At 35.7% G+C, this 21,504-nt stretch overlaps 1 protein-coding gene across 1 annotated transcript; it reads right to left on the reverse strand.

The window, feature by feature from the left end:
• Window positions 1–7,971: 7,971 nt before the first annotated feature.
• Window positions 7,972–18,840, reverse strand: LOC127413856 (spermatogenesis-associated protein 48). Its single transcript, XM_051651349.1, has 9 exons — window positions 16,669–18,840; window positions 14,855–14,910; window positions 13,941–14,017; window positions 13,338–13,476; window positions 13,174–13,241; window positions 12,958–12,999; window positions 12,653–12,760; window positions 12,466–12,567; window positions 7,972–8,218 (listed from the first exon to the last, which is right to left on the reverse strand). Exons 1-9 carry the CDS (start codon window positions 17,153–17,155, stop codon window positions 8,092–8,094), a joined length of 1,206 nt encoding a protein of 401 aa, XP_051507309.1. The 5' UTR covers window positions 17,156–18,840; the 3' UTR covers window positions 7,972–8,091.
• Between the last annotated feature and the right edge of the window lie 2,664 nt (window positions 18,841–21,504).

A 21,504-nucleotide genomic window follows, 5' to 3' on the forward strand; every position in this document is an offset into this window, starting at 1 on the left:
AAATCATATCTATTGGATATATACAGTACAAATTGGGTCCAAAAGAATGAGACTACAGAAGAATTTTTTGTTTTTATTTACCGTTTAATGTTTTGGAATTTGGAAGCATGCAAGTTATGAAGTAAAATGGAGAAGATATATTAAAAATTCTGCATAATTCTGCTATTTTTAAGTAATAAAATGTAAAGTAAGCATATGGTGTTTTGGCATGAGCCATATTAACTCCTTTGTACAACAGGCAGACATAGCCAAGCATTCAGTAACATCACAAGATGCTTTTTGAAACTTTTTAAAATCATGTAGGGATAACATAGATCATCAGGTTTTGCACAAACTAGTGGAGTCCATGGCAGGTTGAGTGCATGCTGTCAATAACATTTGGACATACTGTACCAAATGAGACATTCTGAAATTCATGTCAATTTTCACTCAAATTGTTCTGCAGATTATTTGCAATAAAAAATTTGCACTTGTTTTCAGACTTTTTAACCCCACTGTTTATTATCAATAGCCCCAAAAGTGTTTGGATATTTTAGCCAAATTTAAAATAAATTACATTACATATTATTGCAACAAAATATCCTATTAAGTGGTATAAAAGAAAGATAGCAGAGGCACATTTTTCAGGCAATACATTTAACATAAATAAATTCGATTTTAAAAGAAAAAGCAGTAGAAATAAAATTAAGACAATTTATGGTTGTCAAACTTAGTGGAACATATCCATGGTTAATGCGCTGAACTAGGTCCTTTATGATGGGCACCAGTGTGAATTTGACAGGAACTTCATTCATCGATTAAAAATGACCATAGGAACAATTAGTTAAATATAATTGTTAAAAAAAAGTTAGTTTTGAGAAAAGATCCAGAATTTTGGTTAGATATTTTGTTGTCTAATCCAATCCAATGAAACCATAAAAAAAAAAAAAAAAAAAAAAAAGATACATTTTAATATACTTGGAGCCACTGTACAGTACATGAAGGTGTCATGATATGAAACAAGTTTAAGAGAAATGAATTCTTCCCTCTAAATTTTTGAATCCTAAATTTTAATAATACTGCTTAGAAAAAAGGTTAGAGTTAGGGTGTAGATACAGTACTTAGAATACTGAATGTAATGTACAAAAAAAGCAAGTTCTGATTGACTATACAACTATTGTGCTCTGCCCTATAATAATTTAAACAATAATTTAATTTCATGATTAGGAAAAACAACTTGTGTCAAAATGTAGAAGTTTGGTATTTAAGTACAAATAGATTCTAATGGACTGGATTGAAATGGATTTCCAGAATAAAATATTTGTTGTTAAAATGCTCTGCAGTACAAGTACAATTTGAAAGGAAGATGGAAAAACATGCCCCAAACTTACTAATTAACAGCAGTACAATATCCGAGAGAACAGTTCACCCAAAAATTATAATTCTCTAATCATTTACAAACCCTTATGCCATCTTAAACTCGTATGACTTTCTTTCTTCTGCGAAACACAAACAAAGATATTTTGGAGAAATGATATGAATATATCAATACAAGGCAAGTCAGTGGGGTCCAATATTTCAAGCTCCAAATAGGACCTAAAGGCAGCATAAAGATTAATCCATATGACTCGAGTGGTTTAATCTATGTCTTCTAAAGGGATATGATTGTTTTGGGTGAGAAACAGACAAAAAAAAAAATCCTTTTTCACTTTAAATTAAATTTAAATTAAATTTCACTTTAAACTCTAGCTAAGGAGACTGCAGATGGCAAGATTTGTAGTGAAAAAGGAGTAAAATTTTGGCTTCTCACCAAAAACCAATTGTGTTGCTTCAGAAGACATGGATTAAACCATATGGATTCGTATGGATTACCTTTATGATGCCTTTATGCCCTTTTTGGAGCTTGAAAGTGTTGGACCCCATTGGCTTGCACTGTATGGACAAACAGACATCACATATAATTTAAAATATCTACGTTTGTGTTCCTAAGAAGAAAGAAAGTCTGCTGTTATTTAGAATTTGACAGTCTGTGCAGAATTTGGATTTCTTTTTAGATGGAAGGATAAACAGAATTATCACACTGATGTTTATCAATCATGACTCGAGTCTCACCACAGAGAAAAACAGGGGCTTTTAAATGTATTGTCTGAAGTTATCCAGTATCTTGCAATGTAAAACAATGAGCGAGCGAACTGAGACATCCGTGTAATCCATAATTGATTTAAGTACCCTAAATCAGAGTCGGAGATGTTCAAGATTGGTAATCACACTAATAGTCTGGTGTATTAATATACTTAATCTAGGGCTGAAAAAAAAATCTCACTTTCTTTGGGAATGCATTATGCAGGGGGACGTCAGAGTAAATTAAATTCCCCTCTGCACACTAAAGCATCAATTTCCTTATGGTAATTATCTGCAGGAATGGATGTGTCACTGGGGGGAGTCAGGCATGCTTAACATTTAGCCTTTTTATGTGGAAATGACGGGAAAAAAACTAAGCGACGAAAGGGAAATTAATCTCTCGGCCGAGCGAGTATGGTGAAGACCCTAAAGGATTGTCAGTGAATCAGTCATTATGTTTGTGACCCCATCTTGAAAATTGAGCCAATGATATGATATAGACAAGACAAAGACTAATCTTAAGGAACTGAGTGGAGTGAAGAAAAGTTTATTTAAGAAATCATCACACATCTATCGTTTGGGGAAGTTATTTGAATGGAGCTAGGCAAAAGATGAGAGATGCTGTCGTTTCTAGAGTGAGCACTCTAATATCTAGACTGGACAGAGGATAAATACTGTATGTTTAGGTCATACTGTAGGGCATTTTAGACCCCCTAAAAATCAGTATTTATGTGTCCCCTTGATCAAAATATTTTAGCTTCCGAAACATAGCTTCTGAAATGACTGTCCTTTTTGGATAAAGTCACGAATCCCTCTAACTTTTCAGCCCCTTTCCTCTAACCACCTGGTTCCATTCTGGTATGCAGTGACCCAAAAACAGTGTCTGTCGCATATGCAATGTTTCGGATGGTGAAGCATTCAAGGGGGACTCCCAGCTGGATGGCAAAATTTTCAGGAGGCGTCAGCGTTAATATTGCATACACTAGATGTGGCCCTATGTAATGCCCACTTTTCACATTCCAATCAATCCAATGTCCCACCCTAAAAAAAAAAAATTCTCATTCAGTATCTTTTTTCATTTAGAATAAAATGGGTTGTTCATCGGCAACACAATGTTTCATGTTGACTTTAAGAATTATCCTTCCCTCTAGTCAGTGGCAGACCCTGGCAAAGGCGACATAGACATCTGTGCCTTACATCTGTATCTCTGCATGTTGATATCAGGTATACTGAATAAGTTTCATGAACTTCTTGTGCATATAAATATAGGCCTATGCAACAGTGGCATTTTGGCAGTACTGGGGCTTGAACCCCTGACCTTCTGATCAGTAACCCAGAGCCTTAACCGCTGAGTTTATGCCCGTCTTTAGCGGTGTCCTGTTTCAAACGGATTGCCCAAAACACACTTTAATACCAGATGAAACAGGGCCCTAGAATTCCACTCTCCTGTAGTGCTGCCTCCACACATGGCCTTCAGATACTGTACCTATTCAATTTCTCTATTCCTCATTCAGAGCCTGCTCTCCATTCCGGTGAAATCACAAAATAAAATGCAACCAATTGTGACCCTGCCACTTAAATACATCAGGTGACTTTTGAGGATCTGATAGCAAGAGATGTAACTCTACACCAATATATCGCCAAATTAGGTTGAGGCTGAGCCCACCCCTAACATGTGAAAGTGATGTGATAAAGCAATCTCTTCCATGCAAATCCTAACCAGCTGTGACCACAGTGGTCATTTTATCAGATCTATCGTTCGTCAAACCACATTTTAAAGAACGTTTAGAATGTATTTCTGTCTAAAATTACACTCTGTAACTACATATTAAACATCAAATATGTTCTAATTGGCTGTGATACATTCAGTGTGGACAGACAAATTGCTTGTTATCGCATCTAGCTAGAACACAGTGTAAGGCTGTAATCCACGAATCATCCCTGGTTGAAATCTTGTCAATGCATACTTCACATTTACATTTACAGTAGTCATTTAGCAGATGCTTTAATTAAGAGCAACTTAAAATGAGGAACAAAACAAGCAATTTGTCATTCAAAGCAGACAATATCTGCAGTATTGCACTGCCAAGTTCTCAAAGTGGCTAAAGTAGTGTAGATGCTTGCGCAGAAGAAAGAAATAGACAAGGATTTTTTAAAAATTGTTAAATAGTACGTGCATTTTGTGTGGATTGGTTAAGTTCTCGCAGAACAGATGTGTTTTCATATGGTTCTTTAATGCTGAGATGGTATCAGCAGATTGCAGCCGTGGCCCGTGAATTTTAAGTCTAGGCCTTCATGCCATTAAGAAAACACAGTTTCACAATGAATAAGACACCGTATGCTCATCATACACTATGTGGCAGTCAACTTATAATACCAACTGACATTTTAAAAACACATCCATGCACGAAAGCCAAAACCAAGGAGGTCTAATACCAAGAAAAAGCTCTCTAATAATAGTTGCTATTTAAATGTTGCTTGCAATAAATTTTTTTTGTCAGGGTACACAGTTACTTTTTAAAACTTGATCCGACACTGAATGCTCAAGCAGCCTAATTTACACTTAGAAAACTCCAGAAGCTATAACAATGCAAAAAGCACTTGCCAATTTGCTTGAAGTGAAAATCAGTCCTCCTTTCCTATTTAATTAATCAGTCGCACGATTATGCAGAACATCTCAGGTTTTTAAATTAATAAGGATCTCTTTCTCAACGGCAATACCATCAGTGTTGACAGCCGATTCGTCGGCAAGATCTCGAGCTCTTCACTTTCAAATTACATATATAACTTAAAGCGTGATTGCGTCACTCAAACCCAGCTAGAAGGCCTGGACTGGGACATATTCTAAAGATCACACCCACAAGAACAAATAAATCAATTTGATTGGCTGATAAATCTGACAATCTGACTTTAGATGTCTATTCACTGCACTGTTGATGCATTCTGTGGAAATTCTGAAGGCCTGACGGGGTGGAGCTCAGACTCAAGTGCTGCTTCGGCTAAGGAGCATGGCTTCGGGCATGCGATTTGTGAAACAGTTATCACACTTCGCTTGTAAGCATCGAGGAATAAATTCTGATTGGATAAACTTTTTGTTTTGTGCTATTCCTTTGTAGATGAAGTAGGAGTGGAAAGCAATTGAAAATACATATGAAAAAAGGTAAATGAGAATGAAAGGATGAAAAAATATTAAATTTTTAGGCATGTTACGCCAGCAGAGAAGGCTTTGCTGGCCCTGAGAAATTGCCACCAGCAGATTGTGTGGAGGCTGAAAGATCATTCCGCCACAGAGCAGCAGAGAAAGTGAATAATCGTGAAATAGACTTTGTGCCTCTTTGCAATGGGACCACTAGGCGCCGCTCGTTCATTGACCGCAGAGAGTGAGTTGGGACATAGACCTGGAAGAGTGAACTGAAGTAAGAGGGTGCTGTTTCATTGGCTGTCCTGAAGGCCAGAGTCAAAGCCTTGAATTTGATGAGGGCAGCTACAGGTAGTCGGTTGAGTGAAATCAAGAGTGTGGTGACATGAGCCCTCTTTGGCCAATTGAAGACCAGACATGCTACTGTGTTCTGGACCATCTGCAGTGGCTTAATTGTGCTAGCTGGCTGGCCGGCCAACAGGGCATTACAGCAGTCCAGTTTTGAAATGATCAGAGCTTGAACCAGGAGCTGCGCAGCATATTCAGATGGGAAAGGTCTGATTTTCCTGATGATGTAAAGTGCAAACCTGCAAAACCGGGCAGTTGATGAGATGTTGGCAGAGAAGTTAAGCTAGTTATCCATCACCACTCCCAGGTTCCGGGCTGTCCTTGTTTGTGTTAGCGTAGTTGAACTAAGATGAATAGAGAGGTTATGGTCAACAGACATGTTGGCTGGGTGACGTTCCTTCATCCAGGCCGAGATATTCGAGAAGTAGGCAGAGATACGAGCTGAGATGGTGAGGTCGTCAGGCTGGAACGACAGGTAGAGCTGCGTATCATCTGTGTGGCAGTGGTAGAAAAAGCCATATGCCTTAAAGATCGAGTGATGTAGTGTAGATCGAGAAGAGGAGGGGTCCAAGCACCGGTCCCTGAGGAACACCTTGATAAATTCACAGAAATTATATTTGCATGCATACAGAAGTAAATCTTTAAATCAATAGATATTTGATCATTAGGAAAATCTCTGATACATAAAGTTCAGTCTGTCTCATAGTATCAGAAAGGCCTTCACTTTGTCTTACATGGGCTCATTGTGATTGGCTGAAGCCAGGTCACATTGGACAAAGCACTTTAAATTCTGAGACAAAAGAAAGGTCTGGATCCCTTTCATTGCAAAACAGCCATGGCCCCAAGAGGAACGTTAGTTATCAGTTAACCACATCTCCATCTCTGGAAAGACCACAGAGAGGGCTTATTCCCTCCATGGCTCAGCTGTCAAACTAACTGAAAAAATAGAATATTATCCCACTGCCCAGACAAAATCTAGCCTGCTGTTTGTAAACTACGAGCACTTTCCGTGATCTGGTTATAAAATTGAGCCTAAAACTGTCAAATGAAGTATTTTTTTGAAGTAAATGGTCAGTGAAAAGAGTTTCTTAACCTTCCGAAATTGTTAACCTCAAGAGTTCAAGCTAAATATTATGTTAATATGAGCTGTTATATTTACTATATACTATTTACTATATACTACTAATATTGAATTCTATGTTTATATACTTCCAAATGTGAGGCACTTTGAGCTGCATTTTATGTATGAAAGGTGCTATACAAATACAATTAATTATTATTATTATTATTATTATTATTTATATTATTATATATTTTACAAGAGTTTTTTGATATTACAACCAAGATTTATATATGATTTACACCCAAGATTTTACCTTGCTTCCAAAATTTAAAACATATCTAACAGCAGTTTAATTCAGCTATCGTTTAGTATGAGCTAGCTAGTTTGGGACAAAAGTTTGGTTTGTAGTTATTGTTAAACACTTCTTTAAAACTTTCCATGCTAGGTTAATTTTATGTTAGATAATACTTTATCTAACATTTATAATAATTCTAACGCACACAAGAAATATTTCAAGGATTTGTGCCTCTAACTCTTTAAAAAAAAAAAAAAGAATGAAAGAAAATCATAAGTTTAACATAATTGTGGAAAGTGTCTGTGACTTTATCAGGTACTTTTATATAAAGAATATATGGTTTTTAACAAACTGTTAATCATTGCAAAGCATTAGATAGAATATTTTTTTATTTCCACTATTTCTGTACCCACCAAAACCTGTGTTTGATGTGAGGTTGAGCTATGTGGATAACAGTACAGCAATTTTTAATACATGTTGATTATTACTAGGTGTTTACAACTGGTGGATTCAACTGAGCTGAATCCAGAGCGGACTGTTTTCAACAGAAACACAAAGACAACAAAGGGGAAAACAGGAAACCAGTATGTGAAGCTGCACTGGTATTCTTTCTTTTATTCTCCAAACCACAGTTCTTGGGGTGCAAAACTAGAGCAATTGTAAGAAATTCTTTATCTTTTTTTTTTTTTTTTTTTGGTGGAGAAACAGCAGAGTTTTAAGTTTGCACACCCATTGCTGCATAACCACAAGGTAGTTTTTTCCCACAAGCAATTTGTACATTTTGTCAGTACTATTTGGATGTCCCATAGAAATAAAAGGATTGGTGAGAAAAAGATTCACTCATTTATCCGCATGGACACACATATACTCAAATGCAAAAGCCCACATACACCCACACCCCTGCAGAATGTTTAAGACAAAAGCATAACCTCCACATTTTCAGAACCACTCATCTAAATCAAGGGAAATTATGCTAATAAAGCATCTCATTATTCAGAACTCACAGAATCAGTCATTGACAAAGCATCATTATAGATCTATTCACAAACACAGATTGGATTTCATGAAAAAGGAGCTTTTCATTCCCCACACTTTTCACCATTTATTCTTCTATTAAGGAAATCTATACTTGCAGTGCTTCTGCAGTCATTTCATGGAAAGTATTGGGCCTTTAAGATGAAGGAAGGGGTTTCCCGGTGGGACAGTGGTGACCATTCTTGACAGAGGTGCCTTGTGTCCATAAGTTGGTGAGCTCCAGGCACCACGGCTGCTCCTAGAAATGGAACACTTAATGAAACTGGGAAGGATCAAAGTAAAGATAATGACTGATATTGACCAGTTATTTGAAAAGCAAGGAGTCTTCAAGAAGCTATTCACTTGCTTCAAACAATGACAACTTGTTCAAAAAAAACTAAATGTACTGCACTTTCATGCACAACATTTTTCCAGTAGTAATTAGAATTTTACCATATTCAGATTCATTTTTGAGATTTTAGGCTTAAAGTTTTCTAGAATTATGAAAAAGACAGCTGGCATATGTCTGTATTACGGTAATCAGAATTTGGGGTCATATAAATGCCTTATTCAGAATATGCTCTTTTGTTATTGTTAAGAAGGACATGAACAAAAAATTATCATTTGATTAAATCACTGTAGAATTACTAAAAATGCAGTGTAAAAAATTTCAATATTATTGCCAGTATTCCCAGAGAAGAATTGCAGGCAATTCACCATGGGTTTCCTCAGGAATTTCCTATGGGTTTTCATAATGGGGGTTTTCAATTTATGAGTAAAATAAGGTATGTGGTAAACATTACTTGAAAATACTTGGACGTTTTGTTCTACAACATACAATAAATTACACACAGTTGTAGCTCATATGTGAATTTTGAAGCCGTTGTATTAAAAAAAAAAAAAAAAAAATGCTGTCAACAAGTTGCTAAATAAGGACTACAACTACCACAAGCATGTGAGCAGACATGTCTGACCAAACAGAAAACCATTGTGGTCCTTATTTACTGTACCAATTTGTTAGCAAAATAAAAAAACTAAAAAAAAACTAAAAAATAAAAATGAATTCAAAATTCATGTTTGAGCTATGACTGTGTGTAATTTATGTTGTAGAATAAAACAACCAGGTATCTTTAAATAATGTTCACCACATACCTTATTTTACTCATAAATCCAAAATTACCATTATAAAAACCCATAGGAAAATCCTAGGGGAATCCATGGGTTAAAAAATGCTAATTCCCTTCCAGGTTTTTGGACTACAACCTGAACAGCTATGCAGTATTTGAACTTTTTTTTTTTTTTCAGACAGCCTCAAGTGATTAAGTGTTGTCAATGCTTCAAGGGTATGAAAACAGTTTGGAGACATAAGAGTTAGCACCAAATAAGGAGGAGGGGAGAGTTAGGGGAAGTTGTTAAGGTGCTGACTTTCTGCCGTAAGGAAAAGAGATGGGAGGCCTGTTTTATCGGCAAAGGAAACAAAATGGATTTGGGTTGAGTAAAAACCACGAATACCACCGGCATCAAGAACAGCTCAACTTTGGATAGGGCCATCTGGAGAGGTCTGCTCCAAAAAGACGGTAAACCAGCTCTTCTGGGGCCCAGCTAGGAAACAGGTTTTCAAAAAAACCACCCGGTCCCTGGGTGAGGAGTTTGGTTTTCCTCCAGTGCTTCTCTCAAACACCTCCTCCTCTTTCTTCCTCTTTGCTCGAGCTGCAGACTTCTCATTCCTACTCATTCTGAAAGCCGAGGATGTTTGCCGTTGCAGACTAGAGGGTGGAAGAGTGCTGTAGGGTTGACTTAGTTCCCGTTAGTGTCTGTCTGATTTGACTCTTCAGAAACCCACAGAAAAGAACAAGTTTTGATGATTCTACCATGAGTTTTGCTGCTTTTTCAACATCGATGGAGAATTAAAATCTTCCACTTTTGATCTTTAATGGGTTTCTTCGTCCTGCGTGCATTTGTAAAACTTTGTTCAGCCTTACATGTCATGTCCTGTTTAAGTCCTCTAAGTGATGCTCTAATGCTTTATGTCTGTGCTCTGTCATCATGTGTGTATGACGCTTTATGTTCAAACACCTCCAGCCATAATCACGTTGCAGAGCGCTGAAGAGTAGTAAATCTAGGGCAGATGCAGAGCTCAGCCTCAAACAGAAGGGGGACATGCAGGAGTTCGAAAAAAAAAAAAAAGAAAGCTTGACAGTGCAGATACTAAGGCAGAAATAGAGAAAGAAAAGATCTGAAGATAAAGGTTTGCAATGCTTATGGGAAACGCCTCTTCAGAGTGATCCTATGAGCTTACTGTTACAGAGCATGCTTATGACTATAGAATTAAAAGCTGACACATATCTATGCAATGACAGACAATGCTTGATTAATTACCCCACTTACAATGCTATTCATTCACCATAAGTTCATTAATTCATAATCGTTATCCAATTTGAGGAATATAATTTGTTTTAAATATATATTATTTTGTGCTCAAATAAGCTAATATAGAAGATTTAACAACAAACTTAATTTTAGTACATTTTAGGTGAATGATGGAGAGGAAATTCTTACAGTTTTTCTCAATCACTTTGGCTCATTTTTTGAAACAGTCTTAACATTCTCTAAACTGTAAGTGCAGTTGTTACAACTGTTTTATTGGACATCACAACTCTATTGCATGTTGGCAAAATGTAGTAACTCACCCAAAACATTTAATTCATGCTTCAAAACCTAGTTATTGTGTCAGTAAACTGGCCAATGCCACCAAAAAAAAAAAAAAGATTTTCATCGTGTGAGCCATACTGGTCAAAATGTTTAGATGTTTTTCACCATGGCAGTCAACCCTGGAAATGTTTGTTATATACAAATGTAATTTTTGTTCAACTTTTTTGTTGACACTGACCTATGTAAGAATGTCAGTTTTGTCTAGTTGAATGCTATTGTGTATCACACTGAGCTTTTTAGATACTGATTTCAACAGTAGGTAAAAGTTTACTGGGAAAAGTCAATACTGTACAATACTGTAGTACACAGAAATAGGATATGCACATTTGTATGTAAACAGTAAATTTATTTATGTATCAATATGTTACATGTAAACAGGAAATTCACATTTGCATGTCCATTTTTACATATTTCTTACATGTAAAGTCATATATAGTGAACAGAAAATTGCCACAAAATGACATCCATGCAAAAAAAAAAATAAATAAATAAATAAATAAATAAACGCAACAATGAAAAAACCTGTGGTAGTTCTGTAAAAAATAATAAATTGTACCGCTTCACAGTACATAACACTACAAGTTCCCATCTTCTTGGTGGACATCCTGTTGCTCTTGTTGGTCTGGCCAGAGATTTAGCAGACATCACAAACACTCCATGTCATAGATATTTATGGAATATACATGTATGTCTGACAGATTTTGATAACTAAATGGATCATTTTGCATGTGATGGCTCACACGATGAAAGAATGTTTAGAACTTATGAAGAGTATGACAGTTTCACTGAGAATCAACTCATTAGTTTTGATCAGCAAGCCATGTGCATTTATTTTTTGTGCAAATTGTAGACAATTGTACTTACTCTTTTGCACAAGAGGCAAAGCACGTGTAGTTTGTTTAAATAAATAAGAAATTCAAATCTGATGTGAACAAGAATCTAATAGTTCAGACATTTGAACTTACTGTTATGAAAAAAAGAATTCTCATTCGAGAATTGAGCCAAAACGATTGAGAAAAGGTGTAATATATAGCAATGCTGCCACCTGCTGAGACAAGCCGTCCTACAGTGTGGTGGAATGTTCATTAGTTTATTAATAAATTAATACATTATTTACATAACAAAATTAATACATTAACATTATTATTATTATTATTATTATTATTATTATTTGGTTAATCTCATGAAAATACATTCCGGAAATTATATTTTGCATAAAGAATATGTTTAGAGCCATTATGTTAATATTTATTTATTTTGCATTGTGACATTATTTTCACAAAAATTAGGCAAACCCTAATAAATAAATGACTGTTCTCCAACCATTTTTAAAATGTATATCAGCATAAACAGTACAACAAATAAAATAAGTGTACAAATTATGTAAACAGTAATTACAGTACTTTACGGTTTAAATAACATAATATAAAAGTTATAGAACAAAAAAAAACAAAAAACAAAAAACTAAAATATTTATTGGTATTAAAAATAATTTCTTAGTTATTTCTGTTGACTTTGTGGTGAAATAAGACCCTGTCTTTAAAGGTTTTAGACACTACTGATTTTATATAGATTGATTTTAAAAGTATATAAATGGACCTGTTATAGTCAGATTTTTGTACTACGACACCACACTACATATACTATTACTTGAAAAGTAGTAAGAAAATTTTAAGTGTCTATAAGTATTTACAAATGTATATTTAGATGCTAGATGCAACTTCAAAGCATTTTATTTCAACACTAATACACCAGTGTGAAACAGAGGTCAGCTGAAATGCTGAAATGACTTACCCTGCTGTCTGTGGTGTATGTGGCAAAGAAGGCAAACGAACAGCTGAGGTCTGTGGTCTATCAAACTGGGCCTTTCCAGTGTAGCCAGGTATAGTAGTTCGGCTAGAGAAAACAAAACAACTGATTTATAAATCCTGGTTAAACAAAGTTTATTTGGTATATGCAGATACTCAGAGCAGATACATACTAGCTTGTAGGGGTGTGGTGAGGCACTGTAGTCCGCAAGACAGTCAGAGGAATGAAGTCTTCATTAGGGTTGTCTACACTATCCATATTCTCAGAGCCCACCGTGCCACTGTGCAGTATAACAAGACCACAAATATCATTCAAAGCCTTAATACATGTATTAGACAATGACTGTGACTCATTAAAAGGTAACCAACAATATAAAACACAGCAATTATAGTAATTTATTTTGTTTGAGGAATTTATAACTTAAAGATGTACTGAGGCAGGGTCATTTCAGTAATACAGATCTCTGCATTTGCTTACCAGTATAAAGGGATATGGCCTGATTTTGGGCAAGGGCTGGTGCTGGTAGTTAAAAATATAACAGTCAGAAAAAACAATTTATATACAGAGATGTAGAAAAGGTTCAGCATTGCCTTATTAAAAGTAGAACTATAATATTGTATCTGTTCAAAATGCTGTACCTATAAATTTAGTAACTAGGTCTAAAATCATTGAAACATTATTCAAATCACTTACAAGCTTATGGGTTTCCTTGCGTTAAATGTGGCACGCAATTGATGTTTGTTCCAGTGGGATCCAATGGCCTGAAAGCATGGAAATCTCTCTCAAAATGTTGTGGTGAAAGCAGAAACTCACCGGTTTTAATAAGAAACTATGCACACTGAATACAATAGACTGACCTGCCATAGCTCAGGCCTGCTGTGGTGTCTCTTCAGCATGAAACGCTGACTCACAGGGTCAGCCATTTTCTCCAGAGAAGTTGTGGGTGGTTTGTGGCGAGGGGGTAACTTTGAGTCCCAGTCCACATCCTCATAACTTCTGTACACAGCATCTCCCCACAGTCACATACAGTAAGTAAAGGATAGGCTAATGTATAGTCAGCCATAACAATGGACATTAAATATTGATTTGATGAGAAGACCATGGAGTGATGCTAGAGATATGAAGCTAGCACAGCTATCTAGGAAACTGGCTTAGCTGTCATTATATAGAAAGATCTGACCAAAGAATGAAGTGAATGACCAATCAGAATCAAGTGTTCCAGAGAGCTGTGTAATTATAATAAAAAAAATAATAAAAGAAATGAAAATAATCAGTATGTATCAGACATGGCCCCATTTTATAATGAAAAACATTCATTTAACTTATAATCACTGGACCAATACAAACAAATGGTACAGAAAGCATTTGAAAAGTGAGAAATTAGGAAGTTGAGTGAGCCATGGGAAATACATTGTAGTGGTTATGCTGTTAAAGAGAGTGTTTAGAACAACAAATCAAACCGTTGTGCTGTAGAAGTGTAGATGTATCGTTGAGCTGCCTTCTGTATAGTATCAGAGAGAACTGAAGGTCTTGGATCCTGTGACAAAGACGTACGGGAAAGAAGATAAGATTAAACATCTGCATACTCTGCTAAAAAAGAGAATGACAAAACTAGGATATCTAAAACACAAGTTAAAATTTAAGGCACATAATAGATAACTGAGCATGTCTGTTAATGTTAAAGGGTTAGTTCACCTAAGAAATGAAGATTCTCTCATCATTTACCCTCATGCCATCCCAGATATGCATGACTTTCTTTCTGAAGCAGAACACAAATTAAGATTTTTAGAAGAATGTCTCAGCTCTGTAGGTCCATACAATGCAAGTAAATGGGTGCCAACATTTTGAATCTCCAAAATCCACATGAGGGCAACATAAAAGAACTCCAGACGACTTTGGTGGTTAAATCCATGTCTTCTGAAGCGATATGATAGGTGTGAGTGAGAAACAGATCAATATTTTAAGTCCTTTTTCCTTCACCTTCACTTTCTCATTCTTCTGTTTTTTGCGGTTCACATATTTGTGCATATCACCCCAAACTGGGCAAGGAGGAGAATTTATGACCAAAAATGACTTAAATATTGGTCTTTTTCTCACCCACACCTATCATATCATATCTGAACACGTGGATTTAACCACTGGAGTCTTATGGATTACTTTTATGCTGCCTTTATGTGGATTCTGGAGCTTAACATTTTTGGCACCCATTCATTTGCATAGTATGAACCTACAGAGCTGAAATATTCTTCTAAAAATCTTCATTTGTGTTCTGCAGAAGAAAGAAAGCCATATACATCTGGGATGGCATGAGGGTGAGTAAATAATGAGAGGATTTCCATTTTGGGGTGAACTATTACTTTAAATGCTAACTGACCACGTTTTCACTGCTGTCCTGAGAGTGGGGTTTAAGACTCTGCACACTTGTCCAACCTGATGGCACAAAGCAGATGGAATTAGTAAATACTTATTTAACTATTAGTTTTTTCTGGTCCTGTAATTTGATTGGACAAGAGATGTTCCAAGAGTGCTAGAGTGCTAATATTTCTCATTAACCATTTCTGGAGATGAGTGTCTTTTATGTTATGAACTGATTCGTTAAAAAACAGTTGATCACCACTGAAAAATGAACATGGACGATTCATTAATTTAAAAATTCTTTGAAAAACACTGATTAATTTATTAATCGTTACTTCGATTAATTCATCACTTGTTCAAAACAGAGTAGCAGACGTGAAAAGAGAGCAGAACTGTGCTTGATGCTTTGGTTTATTTTGGAACAAAGAAATGCACTAACTAACAGGCCAATTCTTGTCTGAAACCTAAGTTATTAATATTATTTGATTATTTGATTGTTTGTTTGTTTGTTTGTTTGTTTGTTGCTGTTTTTTTTTTTTTTTTGTAACGTTTTGATGCCAAGAAGCACATTTTCATGTATAAAGACCGATTTATACTGTACACTCAAAAAATTAACTCTTTGACTAAACTTGATTCAATAGTGGACAGTGTTTACACATGTTTTAAATGAGTTTTATTAACTGAAAATTAATATGTAATCTTAACTCAAATACTTTGTGTAGAAGGAACCTAATTAAATTGGGTAAACCTAACAAAATTAGACATATTAAAGTAACTCAAATGATTGTTATTATTTTTTTATTTTTCTTTTAGCAGTACTAGTTAGTGACAGTGAATGTTAGCATGCTAAACACATGCTGGTGTCAAGCACTATAGAGTGCAGCTTTGTGACAATGCTGTATGTTTAGCACAATAACCGCTCAAAGAAAAGAGCAATAAATATTATGTATGACATGTACCTGTTCTCGTCCTAAGCTCAAGCTCTACTCTTTATTATACTGGTACCCCTAAAACTCCAAAATAACAGAAACTCTTCTAAATCTGAACATAACAAAACATTAAACATTAACAATTATCCCCCTTTATCTTCATCTTGCACAAAAACACACAAAATATCACTTAATTTGAACATTTACTCTCCCTATCGAGTCCCATACAAAGCATATTGGGAACTAGAAATCACCTGCACAGTTTCAGATTAAAAAATAAATAAATAAATAAATAAATACAAGTTATGTTATCCAATTTGTCCAAAGACAAATGGATTAAAGAAAGGATTTTTTTTCTTCTATTAAACAAGTCAGTTAAATTAAGTTCACTTGGTTACATGCATTTTTGAGTAATATGAACAAGGGAGGATTCTGTAAACCTAACCATTCTGAAAGTTTTTTTTTCTTTGAGTGTATTAGAAAAATAGCAAGAATGATACTATAAAGACAGCATGTTGTTTGCTAAATGTAATAGTTATACTTTTATATCATTATTGTACTAAAGTAAAAACTAAATATTTAAAATGTATATATATATATATATTAAATGGAATATTTTATTTGCAGTCCTTAGAATGAAACAGTAATGTTAGCTTTTGTTAAATGCTGTTTACCTATACATTTTTCACAGTTTATATTTCTCTGAAATGATCTGCGGCACCCTGGGGGTCCCCAGACCCCAGTTTACTGAACAGTTTGTTGAACTGTTGTATTAAAGCAATATCACACTCACAATTGTTCCGTTCATCTGCACGGCTGTGATTACCTCTGGAACAACAATGTGTCATATTGCTTAATTATTATGTACTCTATCGCTGTAGTTACAAAAAGTTGCAATTTTTACCTCCAAGGTTTGCCCTCAATGCTGTCTCTGATTTCATTCTAGAATTCCACTTTTTGTGCTCAGATGTGTCATACTGCACAGCTGAAGGTCTGACTGGAGGAGTCTGAGGCCTGTCTCTCGCTCCAACCGGAACCCACAGATCGGACGGAGTGTAAACTCTGTCGATGAATGGGGTTCTGCTCTTTGCCTCCAGATGCACCTGTGCCCCTGCACTCAGTTGACCAGAGCACGGATCTATTAGTGGCACATCGTCACGCAGCGGCACCAGAGGAGCGTTTACATCAGGCCACTGGGCTTGTGGATTTAACTTGGCGAATGCCCGTCTGTCTTTCCTGACCATGCTGTCAAAGTCATACCTCCCCTCTGGACCTCTCTCACAGGGCAAATTCATGCGTCTGCACAGCCACCTGCTCACACCATCTGAATCCACACAGGGCGTCCTGAGAAGTCTTACACAGTACACCGCAGGACCAGATTCCCCCTCCATTATTTATTTTAATTAATAACAAAAAATTAATCAACGAATAGAAATATATTTTCATTGATGTTGCATCTCTCTTCTTGCTAAGGTCGGGTAAGGAATTATGCAGATGGAAGCCACAGGTGTCAACATCAGGGTCAGCTGTTGCCAGGAGACAGTGCCATTAGTTTGTCTTTAGATTGCCTCCTCTGTCACTGCAGTCAGCAGGGGGTCAAATTACTGTCATGTATCTCTGTAAACTGACACACACAGGGACTCAAAAAACTCATTGTTCAATTGAATAACAAGCACTTCTGTTTTGCCATCTATTTTGAACAGAAAAATGTGAAACAGTTTAATGGAATTATTATTAATGATTTGAATAGTAGGTCTAATGATTTGATTGCAGGTATGCAGAAATGTATGAAACTAAAAGCAAGAATAGGCTGTAGTCACTAGGTGGAGCTCTAGATCTGATAATATAGGGAATGGGTTAATGCTGTCTCACACACTTGTCTCCTGCACTTGTACACACACACACACACACACACACACACACACACACTCACTCACACACACACACACACACACACACAAAAACAAAAACACACACATACACGCACACACACACACACACACACAGACAAACATACACACAAACATACACACACACACACACACACACACACACACACACAAATGTCGTGTTTTGAATAATGGTGGGGACCTCCCATTGACTTCTCCTGCTCTTAAATTAAGATAAATATAATTACTTACTCTAACCCTATCACTTGCAGACACCTTGTGGCATTTTAACAAATAAATTAAGACATTATTTAATAATAAGTTCCCCCCACAATGTAGGTTTTCAGATTTATACTTTAGATTTATTCAGGAAATTTTAATCCCCATACGAAGAGATAAACAAGACAACACATGCACAACAGCTCAAATAAATAACAAACAATACCTTAAGTTAAAATCAAATTGCATTTTTGCCCAGTTCAACCTTTTCAGGTCGTCATGACACAAATATTTGCAGAATTGTACTGTTTATCGGTATTGATATAAGTATTAAATGGTAACACTTAACAATAAGGTTCCATTTGTTAACATTAGTTAATGCATTAGGTATCATGAACAAACGATTAACAATATATTTTTACAGAGTTTATTAATCTCGGTTAATGTTAGTTAAAAAATATGCAATAGTTCATTATTAGTTTGTTCATCGTGCATTTACTAATGTTAACATATACACATTTTGATTTTAAAAATGTATAGTATATATTAAAATTTAAATGACCTAAGATTAATACATGCTTAATAAGTTCATGACAAATAATGCTGTTAAATAATGTTTACAAATTGAACCTTATTGTAAAGTGTTACCTATAAAATGTCTGTGATTGACTCAGCCCTAACTGCTCAACATAAACTCCAATCAAACTTCAGCATTAGGTGTGCTATCTATTTTTATTTTTAGCACACATTAGACTTTTTGATCAATTAAGATTAAAGTTTAAAATCTCTCATTGACTTACATTGATACAATGTCCAGCATTCAAATTGTAACTGACCTTGATGATGTCATGGAACTGCAATTGTTTTTTAAACATCTATTTGCATACTGAATTGTGATTGGTCTTGACTTCCTTGCATATATTTAACCAATGCTGTGAGAAGACGGCCTTCATTATGAACTTCATGGCTGTGATTAATAACTAAAAGCTCAGACCATACATGATTAAAAATGAATTTCTCATGATTTAAAAATAATTCCTTGTTGAAAACCATGACTTATTATAATGTATGTATGCAGCTAAAAAATACTATTTAAGTTTACCAATGAATGTTTTTAAAAGTAAGTTTTGGACAGCAATCTGTATGCCAAAAAAATATTTCTGGCATAATCTTGAGTTCATGGTATTGTTCAGCAGACTACAAGAGGGGTTTTTCCTCTATGCTCACTGAAGCAAAATATTTTTCATACAGTCTGCCTGAGTGGCCAAAGATTAGTAGATGCTTGGCTTGATAAAAATGGTCCAATTCAATATTCTTCTTAATATCAATTTGGAAAAACAGCTCTGTCATTAAAGTGGCTGTGTGTATTTGTTTTTTGATGAGAATGCCCTTGTATATCTGGGAAGCGCAATGTGGTACTGATGATGGTGATAAACGCTGATTGCTAATGTTAAACCTGGGCCTTAGTTAACATAAATACCCAATAAACATTCAGAAAGATCTATACGGGCTGAACAAGTTGGGTTAAAATGGTGCAATTAGAGTTATTTGACAATGTTGCTCTGCATGTATAACACCCGCACCCTCCCAGATAACTATGTCGAAAAATATCACAGTTCCAGTTCAAGAGAGAGAGAGAGAAGAAAAACAAATAATAAAAGAAAACAGTAACACAGCAGTTCTGTGGGGGTTCAAATTCAGACTTTTCCTTTAATAATTCATAGCCTTTTATAACACTTGCTTTGTTTCCAGATTAGATGTCAGTTGGATAATGTAGCTCAGACTTTTTTTTTTTACTGCAGAAAACAGACCGTACAGTAGGTTGTATCTCTAAGGTTGAATCTTACTTATGTGTGAGTGCAGGTTTTCCGATACATCTCTTCAAAAAGCCTTGTGGTATTTGAACAGAATAGCAGTATCAGGACTTGTATTGGCCCACAATTAGTAATGTTTAGAAGAACCACTAAGGAACCGACAAAAAGTTGGCGATAGAAGGTTGAATGTTTGTTAAATTTGTGTATTTGGTGTGTATGTTTATTTAAAAATACATGTATGGAAAAGCTTTGATGAAAAAAGAATATATAAAAGATGTGTTATCCTCTGGAGAGATTTCTTTCCCTTAAAAAATAAGGAAAGATGCTCATTAAAATCTAACACGGACCAAAAGTTTTTAAGGGTTAATTGAATTAATCGAGGGCATTTGACAGTTATTTAACAGTCATTTATGTTATTTATGCTTTAATTTGCATTCCATCACACTTTCTCTCAGTAAAGCACCGCCTGTGTTTGAAGACGCACAAACAACTGCAGTGGTGTTTGTAGAGATGTAAACAAATTCCTCTGTAAACAATTAAGAATTAATGCATACCTCTAGGCCTTAAAATGCAGCAGAGGATGGCACAAATTCTATAAAATGTTTTGCTCTTGAAAGAACTCCATCTAAAATATAGCCTTTGATTTGTGTTATTTGTCTTTCAGGGTCTGCATTTGCACTAATTAGCCATATTAAACCTGACAAAAACAGTGTGATGACATTTTTGCAACACCATTGGTAAAAGGCTCCATGGGCAACTGGGTGAACTGCTGTTGGATGATCCGTTAGAGAGGAGCCCCGGGTAAAACAAAGAGTTCAGCAGGAATGTGCAATACAAGCCGCTCCCTCTGCGTTCAGAAATATGCTGAGAATATGTGACATGCTTTGTAGTAATGTCAGCTAGGCTATTCCTTTTCCTAGTGGAAATAATTACAGTATATGAATAATTCTCGATCTGTAATTTATTTGTTCTTTCGCTCTCTCTTTTGCTGGAGGTTCATTCAGTGGGGGGAATGCTTAATGAATTAGAACATTTTTGGTGCTCTGAGATGAAAGTATTTTTGGCAGGGAAATGGGTATTTTTAGTCCAAGACATAATTTTCTTCAGAGAGAGTGAGGGAGAGAGAAAGACAGAGAGAGTGCCATGTGGCTTAAATCTGGTTATTAGTCAGCTTGTCGGCTCCCTCCTTCTCTATGCAGGACCTGCCATTATTTAAACAGAAGCACACCCATCCCATGGTGTCCAGCCATGCACCACAGTGACTAATTTGGGTAAGCCTCATTCATCTAAAAAAGAAGTGCAACTGTAAATTTTAATAGATGACAAGGGATCTATGTATCTATCTATCTATCTATCTATCTATCTATCTATCTATCTATCTATCTATCTGTCTGTCAGTCTGTCTGTCTGTCGTCTGTCTGTCTGTCTGTCTGTCTGTCTGTCTTTTCGTCCATCCATCCATCCATCCATCATCCATATATCTATCTATCTATCTATCTATCTATCTATCTATCTGTCTGTCTGTTTTTTCGTCCATCCATCCATCCGTCCATCCATCCATCCATCATCTATCCGTCCGTCCGTCCGTCCCTCTCTCTGTCTGTCTGTCTGTCTATCTATCTATCTATCTATCTATCTATCTATCTATCTATCTATCTATCTATCTATCTGTCTATCTGTCTGTCTCTCTTTTCGTCCATCCATCCATCCGTCCATCCATCCATCCATCCATCCATCATCCATCCGTCCGTCTGTCCGTCTGTCCGTCCCTCTCTCTGTCTGTCTGCCTGTCTGTCTGTCTATCTATCTATCTATCTA

This window comes from Myxocyprinus asiaticus, chromosome 23 (assembly GCF_019703515.2).
Source record: "Myxocyprinus asiaticus isolate MX2 ecotype Aquarium Trade chromosome 23, UBuf_Myxa_2, whole genome shotgun sequence".
In the NCBI taxonomy this organism is placed as follows: domain Eukaryota; kingdom Metazoa; phylum Chordata; class Actinopteri; order Cypriniformes; family Catostomidae; genus Myxocyprinus; species Myxocyprinus asiaticus.